At 38.9% G+C, this 13,358-nt stretch overlaps 1 protein-coding gene across 1 annotated transcript in view; it reads left to right on the top strand.

The window, feature by feature from the left end:
• Positions 1 to 13,151, top strand: part of LOC116126030 (DNA-directed RNA polymerases II and V subunit 8A-like) — a 97,994-nt gene extending 84,843 nt beyond the window's left edge. Inside the window, 1 exon segment of the mRNA XM_031411725.1 lies at positions 13,040 to 13,151. Coding sequence (XP_031267585.1) covers positions 13,040 to 13,151 — 112 coding nt within the window.
• Positions 13,152 to 13,358: the final 207 nt, after the last annotated feature.

Raw genomic sequence — 13,358 nt, 5'->3', positions numbered from 1 at the left:
ATATACTCCACTGAATGTGTCCGTATTTGCCATTCTTGACAAATCCAAGGAGGCCAGCCTGCTCGGTGAGCTGGAATCCATGAAAACTCCTACGACGGCCAGAAACAACAAAAAATATTGTCGCTTCCATCGGGACAATAGGCATCACACCGATGAATGCCGAGCTCTAAAACAAGCAATCAAAGAGCTCATCAAGAAAGGGCACTTCAAAGAGTATATTGATGACTCTGCTCTCGCAAAAGAGAAGAACAAAGAGGAACAAGGGAAAAAGCGTCGTGATTGCAGAGGGACAGTAGCTTTAACATAATCTTCGGAGGGCGGCACCTCGCGGGAAACACGCGAGGTGCGCAGGAAAGGTACGCTTGCGAAGCCTATCACGACCCGATCAGGGTGATGAACACATCGCAGCGACCACAAAAGGCTTAAAAGGAGGAGCCGATCACCTTCTATGAAAAGGAAGCAGCTCGCCTGCATCATCCTCACGACGACGCCCTTGTGATCACACCTCTCATAGGGCACCATAACGTCCGCAGAATGCTCGTGGACAACAGAAGCGCTGTGAACATTCTGTTCTAGACCGCTTTCGAAAGAATGAACCTGGACTAGGCCGACCTGAAGCCCGCCTCGATCCCTCTTTATGACTTTACAGGGGACCACCTGATCCCCAAAGGAACGATCCAACTCTCGGTCACACTAGGCGACTATGACGAGGTGACTAAGGTAACTGAATTCTCGGTCGTCGATTGCCCATCTACCTTCAATGGAATCCTGGGACGACCTCTACTAAGAAGCTTCAAGGTAGTCACTTCCATATACCATCTCAAGATGAAGTTCCCCACCCCAACGGGGATACGGGAAGTGAGCAAATCGCAAAGTGCATCTCGCGACTGCTACATGGCATGCAAAGGAAAGAGCGTTCTGCGAAGCACGCCCCGATAGGCTATGGCGATCAGCAAGATCGAACCATAGCCTAGCCCAACAGAGGATAATATGGATCCTCGAATTCAGGAAATCCCTTCCAACGGCCCAGTTGGGGACTTGTCTGAAGTATCAGTCGACCCAAAAGAGCCAAGCCAAGTGTTAAGAATTGGGAGCAGTCTCAACCCTCAGCTCGCATCTGAACTGATAAGCTTCTTAGGAGAAAACGTCGATATGTTTGCCTGGTCGCACGTGGATATAGTCGGGATCAGCTCAGACATCATTTGTCATGCGTTAAACATCGACAGCGAAGCCAAGCCAGTTCTCCAGAAAAGAAGAGCAATGGATCCGGAGTGGTATGCCGCTTTAAAACTGGAAGTGGAAAACCTCCTCCGAAATGGGTCCATCCGAGAGGCACTCTATCCGACCTGGGTTACCAACCTGGTTCTGGTAAAAAAGTCAAATGGCAAGTGGCAAACTTGTGTCGACTTCAGCAACCTTAACAAGGCTTGCCCAAAAGACAGCTTCCCTTTGCCAAGAATCGACCAGCTCGTGGATGCCACCTCAGGGCACGAGCTGCTAAGTTTCATGGATGCATACTCGGGATACAATCAAATTTTGATGTATGGGCCAGATAAGGAGCATATGTCCTTCATTACAGACCGAGGGCTGTATTGTTACAAAGTTATGCCTTTCGGCCTCAAGAATGTTGGCGCGATCTATCAACGGTTGGTTAACCGAATGTTCTCTGACCAGATCGGAAAAATAATGGAGGTCTATGTGGACGACATGCTGGTCAAATCCCAGGTCACCTCGGAGCACATTGTGCATCTCACTGAAATGTTTGACATCCTCCGACTGTATAGAATGAAACTGAATCCTCTCAAGTGTTCGTTCGGAGTATCGTCAGAAAAATTCCTGGGGTACATGGTTAACCAGCGAGGGATAGAAATAAACCCCGAGAAGATTCAAGCTCTGCTCGATATGGAGAGCTAGACTAGCAAAAAACAGGTCATGTGTCTTAATGGACAAATAGCAACACTTAGTCACTTCATATCAAGGCTAACAGATTGCTGCTTACCATTCTTTAATGTACTAAAGGCCAACAAGAAGTTCGAGTGGACGCCCGAGTGCGAGCAGGCTTTCCAAAGCATAAAAGAACCTCTACCTTGGAAACCCCCTTTTCGCTGGCATACGGGTGCGAAGCAATGATCCTCGTTGAGGTTGGAATCGGTTCACTTCGGAGAGACTTGTACAATGAGACCGACAACAAAGCACTTATAAGAGCAAGCCTAGACCTTGTTGAAGAACATCGCAGCAAGGCTTCGCTGAGGATAGCAGCCTACCAGCATCGCGCGAAGAAGTTCTTTGACTCAAAGGTGAAGCGAAGAGACTTCCAGGTCGGCGACCTTGTGCTAAAAGAAGTCCTTCTCGGAACTAGGGAACCAAGTGCGGGAGTTTTAGGACCGAACTGGGAAGGTCCGTACCGCATTGATAAAGTAACCAGACCGGGGACTTATCATCTCAAAAGGCTAAACGGTTCCAAGGTACCCCGAGCCTGGAATGCTGAGCACCTTCGGCCATACTATCAGTAATTCTGAACTCAGCTTTCCTTGTAAATTAATTTTTAATTTTTGTAAGTCATTTCTTTGTAAAAATTTTATCTTGGGCATTTGTAACAATCTTTGTATGTGATCCTTTTCGTGCGAGTGAGTTATGTTATCTTTGACTCAATGAATGTAAGCAATCAGAAAGCACTCATGTACAATGAAACGAACAGAAACTGCATAAGTTAAAAATACGAATTTTATTAATAAGGAGTACATCAAAAAAAAAAAAAAAAAAAAAGACATGGCTGAGAACCCTAAGTTGATTCCTAAAGAAGCGACCTCGACATCCTAAGGCTGGTCGGCCGAGGGTTTGCCTGAAGCATGTTCTGAACCACCTTCTTGGGAGGTCGCTGCTTCATCATACTCCCGCGCCATTGTCATAAGTGTTTCGCGCCAGTCCTCCGGGAGGTTGGACATGTTGAGTAACGGATTCCTCAGCCTCAGGGCGTAAATAGACTCGATTGCCCATTCGGCAGCCCTCTCTTTGACCTCTGCAACCTGCTTCTGCATTTCCTTTGTCAAGGAAGCAACTTTCCCTTGACTTTCTTGAAGCTCGACTTCAAGAGCCTGCGTTAGCTTCTCAGAAGCCTCTCTCTCCGTCTCTGCTCGCGCGACCTATAGAGAGGTCACTTTCAGTTCCTGGTCCTTCTCCCCGGCCTGCTTGGAAAGTCTGGCTATGGTCCTTTGCAGCTTTTTCATCTCTTCTCCCTGCTTTTCGAGCTGTGTCTTCTGGAAGTCAACTATGCGAAGAGCCGCATCCCTTTCGTTTTGGAACTTGTTCACCGATCCAAAAGATGAGTTTCTCTCCATTTCGGCGGCTTCCAGGCTTCGCTTGAGTATTGTGTTCTCTTCCTTCAACGCAACCTCCCCCTTTGCGGCTCCCAGTTGAGCCTTCTCTAGAGACATTCGCATGGAGAAAAGGGCCTGCGAACAAAGAAAGATAGAGTTAGTCAATTGAAAGAAGTTAAGGATAGTCCTCATCGAGGACTGTTCGCTCACCTTGCTTAAGTGCTAGACCGACGTTGACATCAGGTCGACATCGTTAAAATTTGTGAACTGCTCAAATAATTCTGAGAGTTCGCATTCCAGTAAGGTATAAACTACCGGTTGTAGGTACTGCGGCAGGTTCCCCAACGAGTCCAACACTGGGGTATCCTTTTTCACGCCTTCAACAGTGGCCACATCAACCATCGGTTCCTTGCCCGACCTCCTTCCAACATCCTTCTTTGACCTCTTTAGCTGCTCGCCCTCGGATTCGGTCTCTGACTCCTCGACCTGAATCTGCCTCTTTTTCTTCCGCTGGGCCATTGTTTTCATCCTCTGGTGAGCGGGCGACGGCTGGGAGACCTTCGTGGTTTGTGTTGGCGCATCTTCAGTAGGTGGCTGCTGAGGAGCTCTGGAAGGTCACGCTGGTTGGCCTGAGGTCGCGCCCTCAGCCGAGGGGATGGTTTGAGCAGCTTCGGCCGCCTTAGCTTTCTTCGATCGAGGGAAATTAAGAGGCTTTCATCGAGGCTGTTCTGGCTCCTTCGGTGGCATGGTCGCTGCACACAAGAAAACATTAGTAAAAAATATTCTATGTTACGACCAGGAGGAAAATCGATTAGCAGAACTTACTCGGTGGAGGCTCTAACGACGCGCTTGCATTAAAGAAACCGTATTTCCGCAAGTTCGTGATCGTCACAAGTTTCTTCATGTCACGCTTGTCCTCAGGTAGGGAGCCGAAGTACAGGATTCTTCTCTTATCATGGAGCAGCCCTATTTTGGTCGTCTTGTTAACTGACAAAAAGAAAAAATCAGGTCGTTAGAACGAACACACCTCGAATGCAATGAGTTCGCTAAAACAAAGCAAAAATGCAATCGAAAGGAAAGAGGCATACTCGGTTCCTGGAAGCGGCAATGGCCATCATAACGAAAGAAGAAAAACTTTGTTTCATAGGCCCCCGCGTTGCTGGGATAACTGTGTATCCCGTCGGCAATGGTTGGTCGCCTGGACAAGTAATACGAGTCCTTGTCCTTGCTCTTCTTCAGAAAATACGAGCAGCCAAGCTCCAAGGCGGTCAGCTCGCCTAGCCCGTTTTCCTGACATGCGATGTATATTGCGACAGCAATGATGTACGCGTTCGGGGTCAGCTGCATCGGCACAACCCCGAAGTGGTCCAGGAACGACCTGATGAAAGGGTGCATGGGGATAAGTCCTCCACCCTTGATAATCTCCTCGGAGATCGCGGCCAGGCCACTTGACGGGTATCGTGACGAATGCGTCAAGTCGTGGAAAACGTCCACCTCGATATCGTATTGGTTTATTACCCTCTTGAGTTCCTCCTCGGTAAGTACCGAGAAAACCTCGAGAGGGACGCTAGGAGAACCCTGCGGGGACGAGCTGGTTCCCTGCTCGGATTTGGCTGCTGAGGGATCCATTTTGCCAGTCTGTAAAAGCGACAAGCAGAAGGGTTATTTGGCCTCCGTACGCTATTTCGTACGATGACGTGGGAGAAATAAACTCCCTAAGTCCTAAGGAAAACCCTAACAGTATGGTTCGAGCTGCCATTCATGGCTCGAACCTGGCGCGAACGCCTAATCTCTGATGGATTATCAAAAGACTGATGCCACAAACTCGTGGAGATAACGAAACAGTAACAAAGAAACTCTTACCTCTCGGAGTATGACGATTGTTTCTGCTCCAAAGGTGCCTGGCTTATGGAAGGCTTTTGTTCTCTTTAAAAAAGGCTCTGGTGACATTGCCTGAGAACGATTGGAGGTTTTTATAGCGCGTGAATCGGCGTTTGGATTTTCCAGAATCGAAACGATGCTTGGGCAGTAAAGGCTTCTTATTGTTGATCTGGGCCACATGTCACTCATCAGCGGAGAAGGGTGAACGAAATGACTGGATAAAGTCAAATCTTCATCTTTCTAGTTGGGAAACGCAAACGACGGCCATACCCCTCTCAGAACATTAATTGCGCTTCAAATCCTCATTTAATGCACTGGTAAGAGGCGCCATTCCAATGTACAATGCATTCAATGCTCTGGTAAAGTGCACTGTTCCAGCATGCAACGCATTAAATGCGATTGGCTGGCATTCATCATGCAAGAAACACACTTGCCAGCGCAGGGATTGTTTCATTAAACGTATCCCTCTCATCAAAACAATGTGTGACATCAGACGAGTCCAGGTCGCTCGCCCTCTATAAACAATGAGTATGTGAGGTCGCGTTCACAAAAATGTCACTCTAATCTATTTTCAAACAGACTAGAATTTCCAGAAATCATCTTGCTGCAGCATGACATATAGTTTCTAAGGTTCAATTCTCAAACCTTAAAAACTAGGGGACTTCTGTTATGCCCAAAAAATACAAGGGCTGACGTCAGGTCCACTCAGCCCACAAAAGTCAGATCATTGGGACAACCACCGTCTGTTCCCATCAGGATAGTGGGTGAGCGTCAGGCTAGCCAAGAGCTGTGGTGCTCCCATGTGTTCAATCCCTACTCTAAATCACGCAAATCACTCTGGGAGGTAGGCAATGTGACATAAAGAAGGATTTGCACGGATAATCCCACCAACTTACAGTTTTAGTGATCATTGCCTCACTATATCTCACTATAAATTGGAAGCTCATCTCTCATTGAAGGGGATTGGCACATTTTACGCTTGATTAAGTATCCTTTCTTCCCTAAAATTCTTTGTATTCAATATCTTGCAATATTATTGTAAAGTCAGTCAGCTAAAAGTGACCTGACCCTTGTCATCAATATAAGCATCAGTGGACGTAGGACTTGCTATCTTAGCATACGAACCACTTTAAAAACTGTCCCCATTGCATTTACTATCTCTTTATTCATTACATTCACGTGTGTCTTCCGGGCCACCACAGTATCCCACACGTGCGTTTTGTTGGTGCAAAAATCACGCATCAACAGACATCAACCTCATCCTATTGTATTTCATACTTTTCTTTTGATTTTGTTTTTGGGTTCTCCTCCCCCCCCCCCCCCTCTTTTTTAAGTTAATCTTCGTAGATTTTATCCATTTTTTAATAAGTTAATTTCCACTGTAAATCGCTTATAAAATTGGCATTTAACATATCATAAAAGGATGATTTCAGTGTCAATTAAGCAATTTTTATGGGAGCTTGTTCACTTTTCTGGGGGATTTTTTTTTTTTTTTTTTTTTTCACTATACATGTTTGATATTAATACTCAGATATATATCCTGGTAAGGAAAATGAAAAGTTTGTTGTTCTTTTAACTCCTACTATTAACAAAGATGGTTCAATTGTTTCTATGTAGAATAATACTATACATACATTATTTTCATACAACATTTTTTATACGACATTATCTGGCAAGATATGATTGGGTGAAAGTTTAATTTTAACTTTAAATTAGCCAATCATATCTTGCCACATTATGTTGTATGAAAATATTGTATGAAAATGATGTATGTGTAGTATTACTCTTCTAAGTATTACTGTAATCTGCTTCTCTTAATTTACAATGATCTCACATCTTATTGAGCTGACATGACGAGATTCGTTCAATAAATATTATGTCCTATATGTGTGACATGAAGAGTCTAAAAAACTTATAAGGCATTTGAAGACCATTTTCTTTTAAATTTTTTACTTAACGTAGATAATTAATCTCTAGTTCTATGAAAAATATATTTTATATTAATCCTATAAAATGTTAGTATGAATGATAGTGTACTGACCAAATTAAGAACAATATATAAATACAATAAAAATGAAAGACTTTAGAGATTCATATAATTAATTATAATAGAATAAAAAATGAAAATAAAATTAATAGAATTAATAACAATTTTACAACAAAAATCAAAGATTAAAATAAAAATCCATACATTCAAAACCAAACTAAAAAAAAATAATAATAATAATAATCTCTTATAATTTTTTTTAAAATTTTGTTGCCCTTTATTGTTTTTACTAATTTTTTTAATAAATTTAAATGTTTCTTTTTTTATTAATTTTTTTCTTAAAAATGTAAATGACAACTATACCCTTATACTGTTTAATTTTCTCAAACTGCAATAGTCTAATAGAGATTATATTGACATTTTCAGATTTTACTGGATCAAAGTAATGCTTTCTCCAAACCTCAGGAAGGAAAATGTCATTAATTGAATTTTGATCATTAAATTAATATTATATTTTGTTTTATTTAAATAAAAGTTCTGTCTTTAATTATTTAACAACACTGTGTAACAACCCAAGGCAGACATCTTGCGAAATTAATCCTGGGTCAAATAGAATTGGGCCAACGCCAATCTTATCCCTTCGGCCTATAGGCCCATTACCAATTTCACATTTCCTTTATTATTATGAGTCAACTCCCATTCCCCCCCAAATTTCAGTATATAACAATTTCTTCCCCGTCATCAGTATTCTGTTAGGGTTTTTCTCGTCTAATTTGCACATTTCACCTTGATCCATCAAGTAAAATAGCAAACCCTAATGAAACATTGACAAAAGGGGGAAATTATTATTCTATAAATCTATGGGAAAATTGTTAATTTAGTGAGACGTTGGGGAAACATGTATTAAACATGATTTTATTCCTATTGGGTAAGTTTACAAGGTCCTTCAAGGTTCGCTGAATTTATTGGGATCTCATTACTTTAAATGATTAAACACTAGCTCCCCTATTGTTTTAGTAGACGTTAGGACTTAGGAGTAGACCTGGCAAAACGGGTATGGACCCGTGGGTCGGTCCGTACCCGGGTAAAAAATATAGGGTATGGGTTCAATAAATTAAACCCATTTTTTTGTGACCCGTACCCGTACCCGGTCCAATAAATTATGGGTCATACGGGTGAACCCGTGGACACCCGCGGGCACCCATATAAGCCAAGGCTTCTGTTCTGTTTTGAACTGAATGAATCCCTAAAAGTTTTTAATTTTTTATCACAGACTTCACGCCTCCTGACGCCTCCCTCTCACGCTTGACGCCTCCCTCTCACGCCTCCCTCTCACAGAGTCACAGTCATCACGAATCCCTCTCACAGAGTCACAGTTCACACTCACGCGGTCACGCCTCCCTCTCACGTCTCCCTCTCACGCATCTCATCAGTCATCAGACTCATCACGAATCACGGTCACGCCTCCCTCTCACAGTCTCACTCTCATCTGAACATCTCATCTCAGATCTCTCAGTCTCAGATCGCGGCCGCATCGTCACTTCGTCATCAGTCATCGCCTCATCAGTCTTCTTCGATTAATATTCGTCACTTCGTCACTTCGGTAACGAAATAGAGGCTCAGAGAGAGATAAGAAGCGAAGTTTGGCAAAAACAGGTTTCTTCAAAAACAAATCCTTTTCGATTATTTTTATTTTTATTTTATTTTTTTATTTTTTTGGGAAGCGAATGAATTTTTACTCGAATGAAGAGTTTTTAGGAAGAATTGTTTGAGTTTCTTTCATAGTTGCTTATGTTTGGTTTGGTACAGTTTGATGGACTGGTTTGGAAAATTGACAAATAGGTCCCTTTGTGAGAGAGGTTTATGGTTAATTTGATGAGATTTAAAGAGGTTTGGGGTGATCTTAGGGGAATTTATGATGATTATCATAGTTTAAGAGAAGTTTTTGATGGTTTTGGAAACAAATGGGATCTTTTTTAAATTCGTACTTTAGTGATAATGAATTTTTTTTTGGAATGAATTTTGCTTGGTTTTCTTTTTTGTGGTTGGTATAGTTTTATGTTTCAGTTTGTGCTTGGTTTTAAATTTTGTTGTTTGGTTACTTAGAAAGTGGAGGAAAGTTATGGAAATGAATTGGAAAGAGTAGAATAGCAATGGATCTTGTTTATGTGTTCTCTTTTATGGGTTTGTGATGATTGAAATGAACAGAAAAAAAAAAAAAGAAAAAAGACACTAATCGAAAGTGAGCGAAATTCTTGAGCAGATGAACTTTAATTGTAGTTTTGTGATTAAGATGATCATTATAGGTCCTTGGAGCGCAGACTTTGTTTGGTTGCTTGGAAAATGTGGAACGTGAAACACAATGAAGTTGTAGATACCAATGTGTTCTGCTGATATTTTGAATAGAATTGCAAATCTCATTTCAGCAGAAGGGTGTGTGTAAGTTAGTTTAGTTAGTGCGGTTTTAGTTATCTTTAGTTTCATAATGGTGAAAAATCTGGGATTTCAAGTTCATGTTATCAGTAATTAGGGACTATTATAATTTAACATTAATCAATCTATAAATAACTCACTTATGCATAATTGCTACATAGAATCTATTATGAAATAGACCAATTGTAACATGTTAACATAATATTTCGTATATTTATTATTTACATTTATTAATATTTGTAGTTGATCATTGTTTTGTAGATGATGAGCTGAAAGATGATTCGGATGATGATTTTGATGTGCCATTGACTGATCTCGAGACCGGGAATCAAGAGACTCTATCACGCCACTGTGGAATGAACATTGCTATTCTAAGAATGTTTTTTTGTGAATATTGGATTATGTATTTGTTTATTTTAATTGGTATTTATAGTTATTGACTATTTGGTTTGTTTATGTGTAATTATGTATTAGTGATTTTGTATTGTTGTGGTTGGTATTTGTAGTTTTGTATTATATGTTATTGTTTGTTTATGTGTTATTTGTTTATTTGGTTCATATTTGTTTATATTCTTAATTGAATTGAATTTAGAGTAGTTGATTTAGGGGGTGTAAATGTAAAAAATTAAAACTGCAGGAATTTTGGGGTGTAATTGTCATAATTGAAAACTGTTAGGGGTGAAACTGTTAAAACTGAAATCTGGAGAGAGAAAAAACGGGTCCACCCGGGTCCACCCGTACCGTATAAGGTAGGGCACGGGTCCAAAATATTGGACCCGTATATATCGACCCGTATAAGGCCCGTACCCGTTTTACCCGGCCCGTACCCGGCCCACCCACCGTTTTGCCAGGTCTTAGTTAGGAGGGAGGTAACTGTTATATTTTTAAAATAGTGGGTTCTACAGAGTTTTAGTAGACATAAGAAGGGAGGCTACTGTCATTTTTTTTTTTTTTATATAAATAGTGGGGTTAAGCCTTTCCTATCTAATGCTCGTCCAATGAAACTCAGACAAGTAAGCGGCCAGCATTAGTCTTACAAACGTGGTACGTAGAGAACAAGATTTTGGATTCTATAGAAACCCTAATTCAATTGCAGACTTTATTCAGAACTCTTCCTGGATTAGCCTCTTCTCTTTCTCTCTGTTTGGTTGCCAAGAAACTCTAGGGGTTTCGTTTCTACTCTTTTTCCTCAGCTTTCTTGACTGCCAAACAAGTACAAAATACCCTAATAAATTATATTAAGCCCATTTTTAATATTTTGATAGTAAGTAATAACGTCTAACCGATTTTCTCAAGTAATCTTCATTTTGTTCTATAATTTTTACAGGCCTAAATTCGTAGTAAAGATGCAAGATACTTTCAAAATTACCAAAATAAATGCAGATGGAAAAAAATTCGACAAAGGTATTTGTGTAACTTGTTTTTATTTAATGTGTTTTTACTCTTTCGCTATCTTTAATTCAAAATCCATTTGATCTTTCTTTCATGATTTGATCTTATTGTTGAGTAATCTAATAAGCACGAACGCTTTAATTATAGTGTGCTCATTGGTATTATCTTTTGTTGTAATTGTGATTAATATGCAGGCTTTAGATTAATGAAATAAAGATGGATATATTGAGTGAATTATTTGTGAACCTTTAGGCTTAATTAGTGTTTTGCAGTTTATGTATTATCAGAATTTAATTTCAATGATGGTTTCATTAGATAATCATAATTTTTTTTGTTAATTTGTGATCTATTGATTCTGTATATGATTATGGATATCCTCTATTCTATTATCAATTGAAAATAAAGAAAAATAAAATAAATAACTATAGGCTATGATAACAACAGTTACATCTTTCCTTTCCCTTTAAACATCAACCTCATCCTATTGTATTTCATACTTTCTTTTGATTTTGTTTGAGTTAATCTTCGTAGATTTTATCCATTTTTAATGAATTAATTTCCACTGTAAATCTGGCTTATAAAATTGGAATTTAACATATTGTAAAATCAAAGATGATTTCAGTGTTAATTAAGCAATTTTTTCAGAGCTAGATCGCTTTTCCGGATTTTTTCTTTTTTTTTTTTTTTTTGTAGTTCATCGTCATGCTTTATCAAAAATTATATATATTTTTATCATTTTAATGGACTAAATTTGACCCTTTACTTACATGTTTATTAATTAGATTAAGTTTATTCTATTTGTTTTGCCTAATTGTTTCATGCTCAGAGTATCTTGATTTTGTTTGTGTAGTGTCTCGCATAGAAGCTGACAGTGAGAGCCTTGAAATGTACATGCTGCTTGATATTAATACTGAGATTTATCCCGTTAAGGAAAATGAAAAGTTTGTTGTTCTTTTAACTCCTACCATCAACAAAGATGGTTCAACTGTCTCCGAGTATTACTCTCAGGTAATCTTCCTCTCTTAATTTGCATTAATGATCTCACATCTCATTGAGCTAACATGACGAGATCATTCAATAAATATTATGTCTTATATATGTGACATTTTTTTAAAACCATCCACATGGTTATGTTATTTTTTGGGAACGTCTTCGATTGAAGAGTCTTAAAAACTTATAAGGCATTTAAAAACCGTTTTCTTTTAATTTTTTACTTAATGTAGATAATTAATCTCTAGTTCTATGAAAAATATATTAAATATTAATCTTATAAAATGTTAGTATGAATGATAGTGCACTGATCAAATGCTATGGTTAAGATAAAATCTTGATTTATTTCTAGTAATAAAGGAAGAATTATATTGTTTTTTTTTGTTTTTGTTTTTGTTTTTTTTTTTGGTGACCGAGAGTATACGATCTAGCTTGCGCGCACATTGACTAATCTTCTAGGGTCTTAAAGTTAACGATTAGATATACTATCTAGTGACCATCCCTGTTAGCATGGAAGAATACCCTAAACTTTAATCTTTTAAATTGTAATCACAGAAATAAGAAATTGATTGTGAGTTACATTCTTTTTATTGAGTCTTATTGAATGTTCTGCTTTCTATTTAGTAATATTTGAAATTGTGTAACCTAATATTAGCATATTGTTACAATTTTATTTCTATTTGCAGAGCGGGAGAGAGACAATAGCAGATAAATTTGAATACATCATGTATGGGAAGATATACAGGATCCTAGAGGAGGGTTCGGGAGCAAATATTAAAGCGTATGTATATATATATCGTTATTATTTCTCGAAACTTAACAAATATAAATAAACATTCTGAATCTTGATATGAGCCGGATTTGAATCTAAGACTTTATTGTCTAATCTAATCCAATCCAATCCAATCAGTTGAATTAAGCAGTTCGCATTAGTACGAAGTTGCCACACTTGATGTGCGCTGGATTCGACTATATGATTTTTTATACAAACTTAATAAATTCATCTATTTATTATATATATATTTTTTAATTTTTTCAGGGAGATATATGTTTCGTTTAGTGGGCTTTTGATGATGCTGAAAGGAAATCCTTCAATTGTCTCAGACTTTCAGCTTGATCAGAAAGTATTTCTCTGCATGAGGAAGCTGTGAAAACCATGAAGATTAAGCTCCTTTTTATCACATTCTGTTGTTTCTTTAATTTTCTGCAATGCTGGATTGTAACAATATTTTATATTTTATAATTTTATTTATTTATACCGTATTAATTCTATCAGAAGCTAGCCAATATATGTATAATAAGTGGGTTTCAGTTTAGTATGAATAATGTTAAAAGAGCTTTAAAATTTTAAAGTAAAA

This window comes from Pistacia vera, unplaced genomic scaffold (genome assembly GCF_008641045.1).
Source record: "Pistacia vera cultivar Batoury unplaced genomic scaffold, PisVer_v2 Contig104, whole genome shotgun sequence".
In the NCBI taxonomy this organism is placed as follows: Eukaryota; Viridiplantae; Streptophyta; class Magnoliopsida; order Sapindales; family Anacardiaceae; genus Pistacia; species Pistacia vera.
The sequence above is the reverse complement of the archived record's forward strand: the minus strand, read 5'-3'. Positions and strand labels throughout refer to the sequence as shown.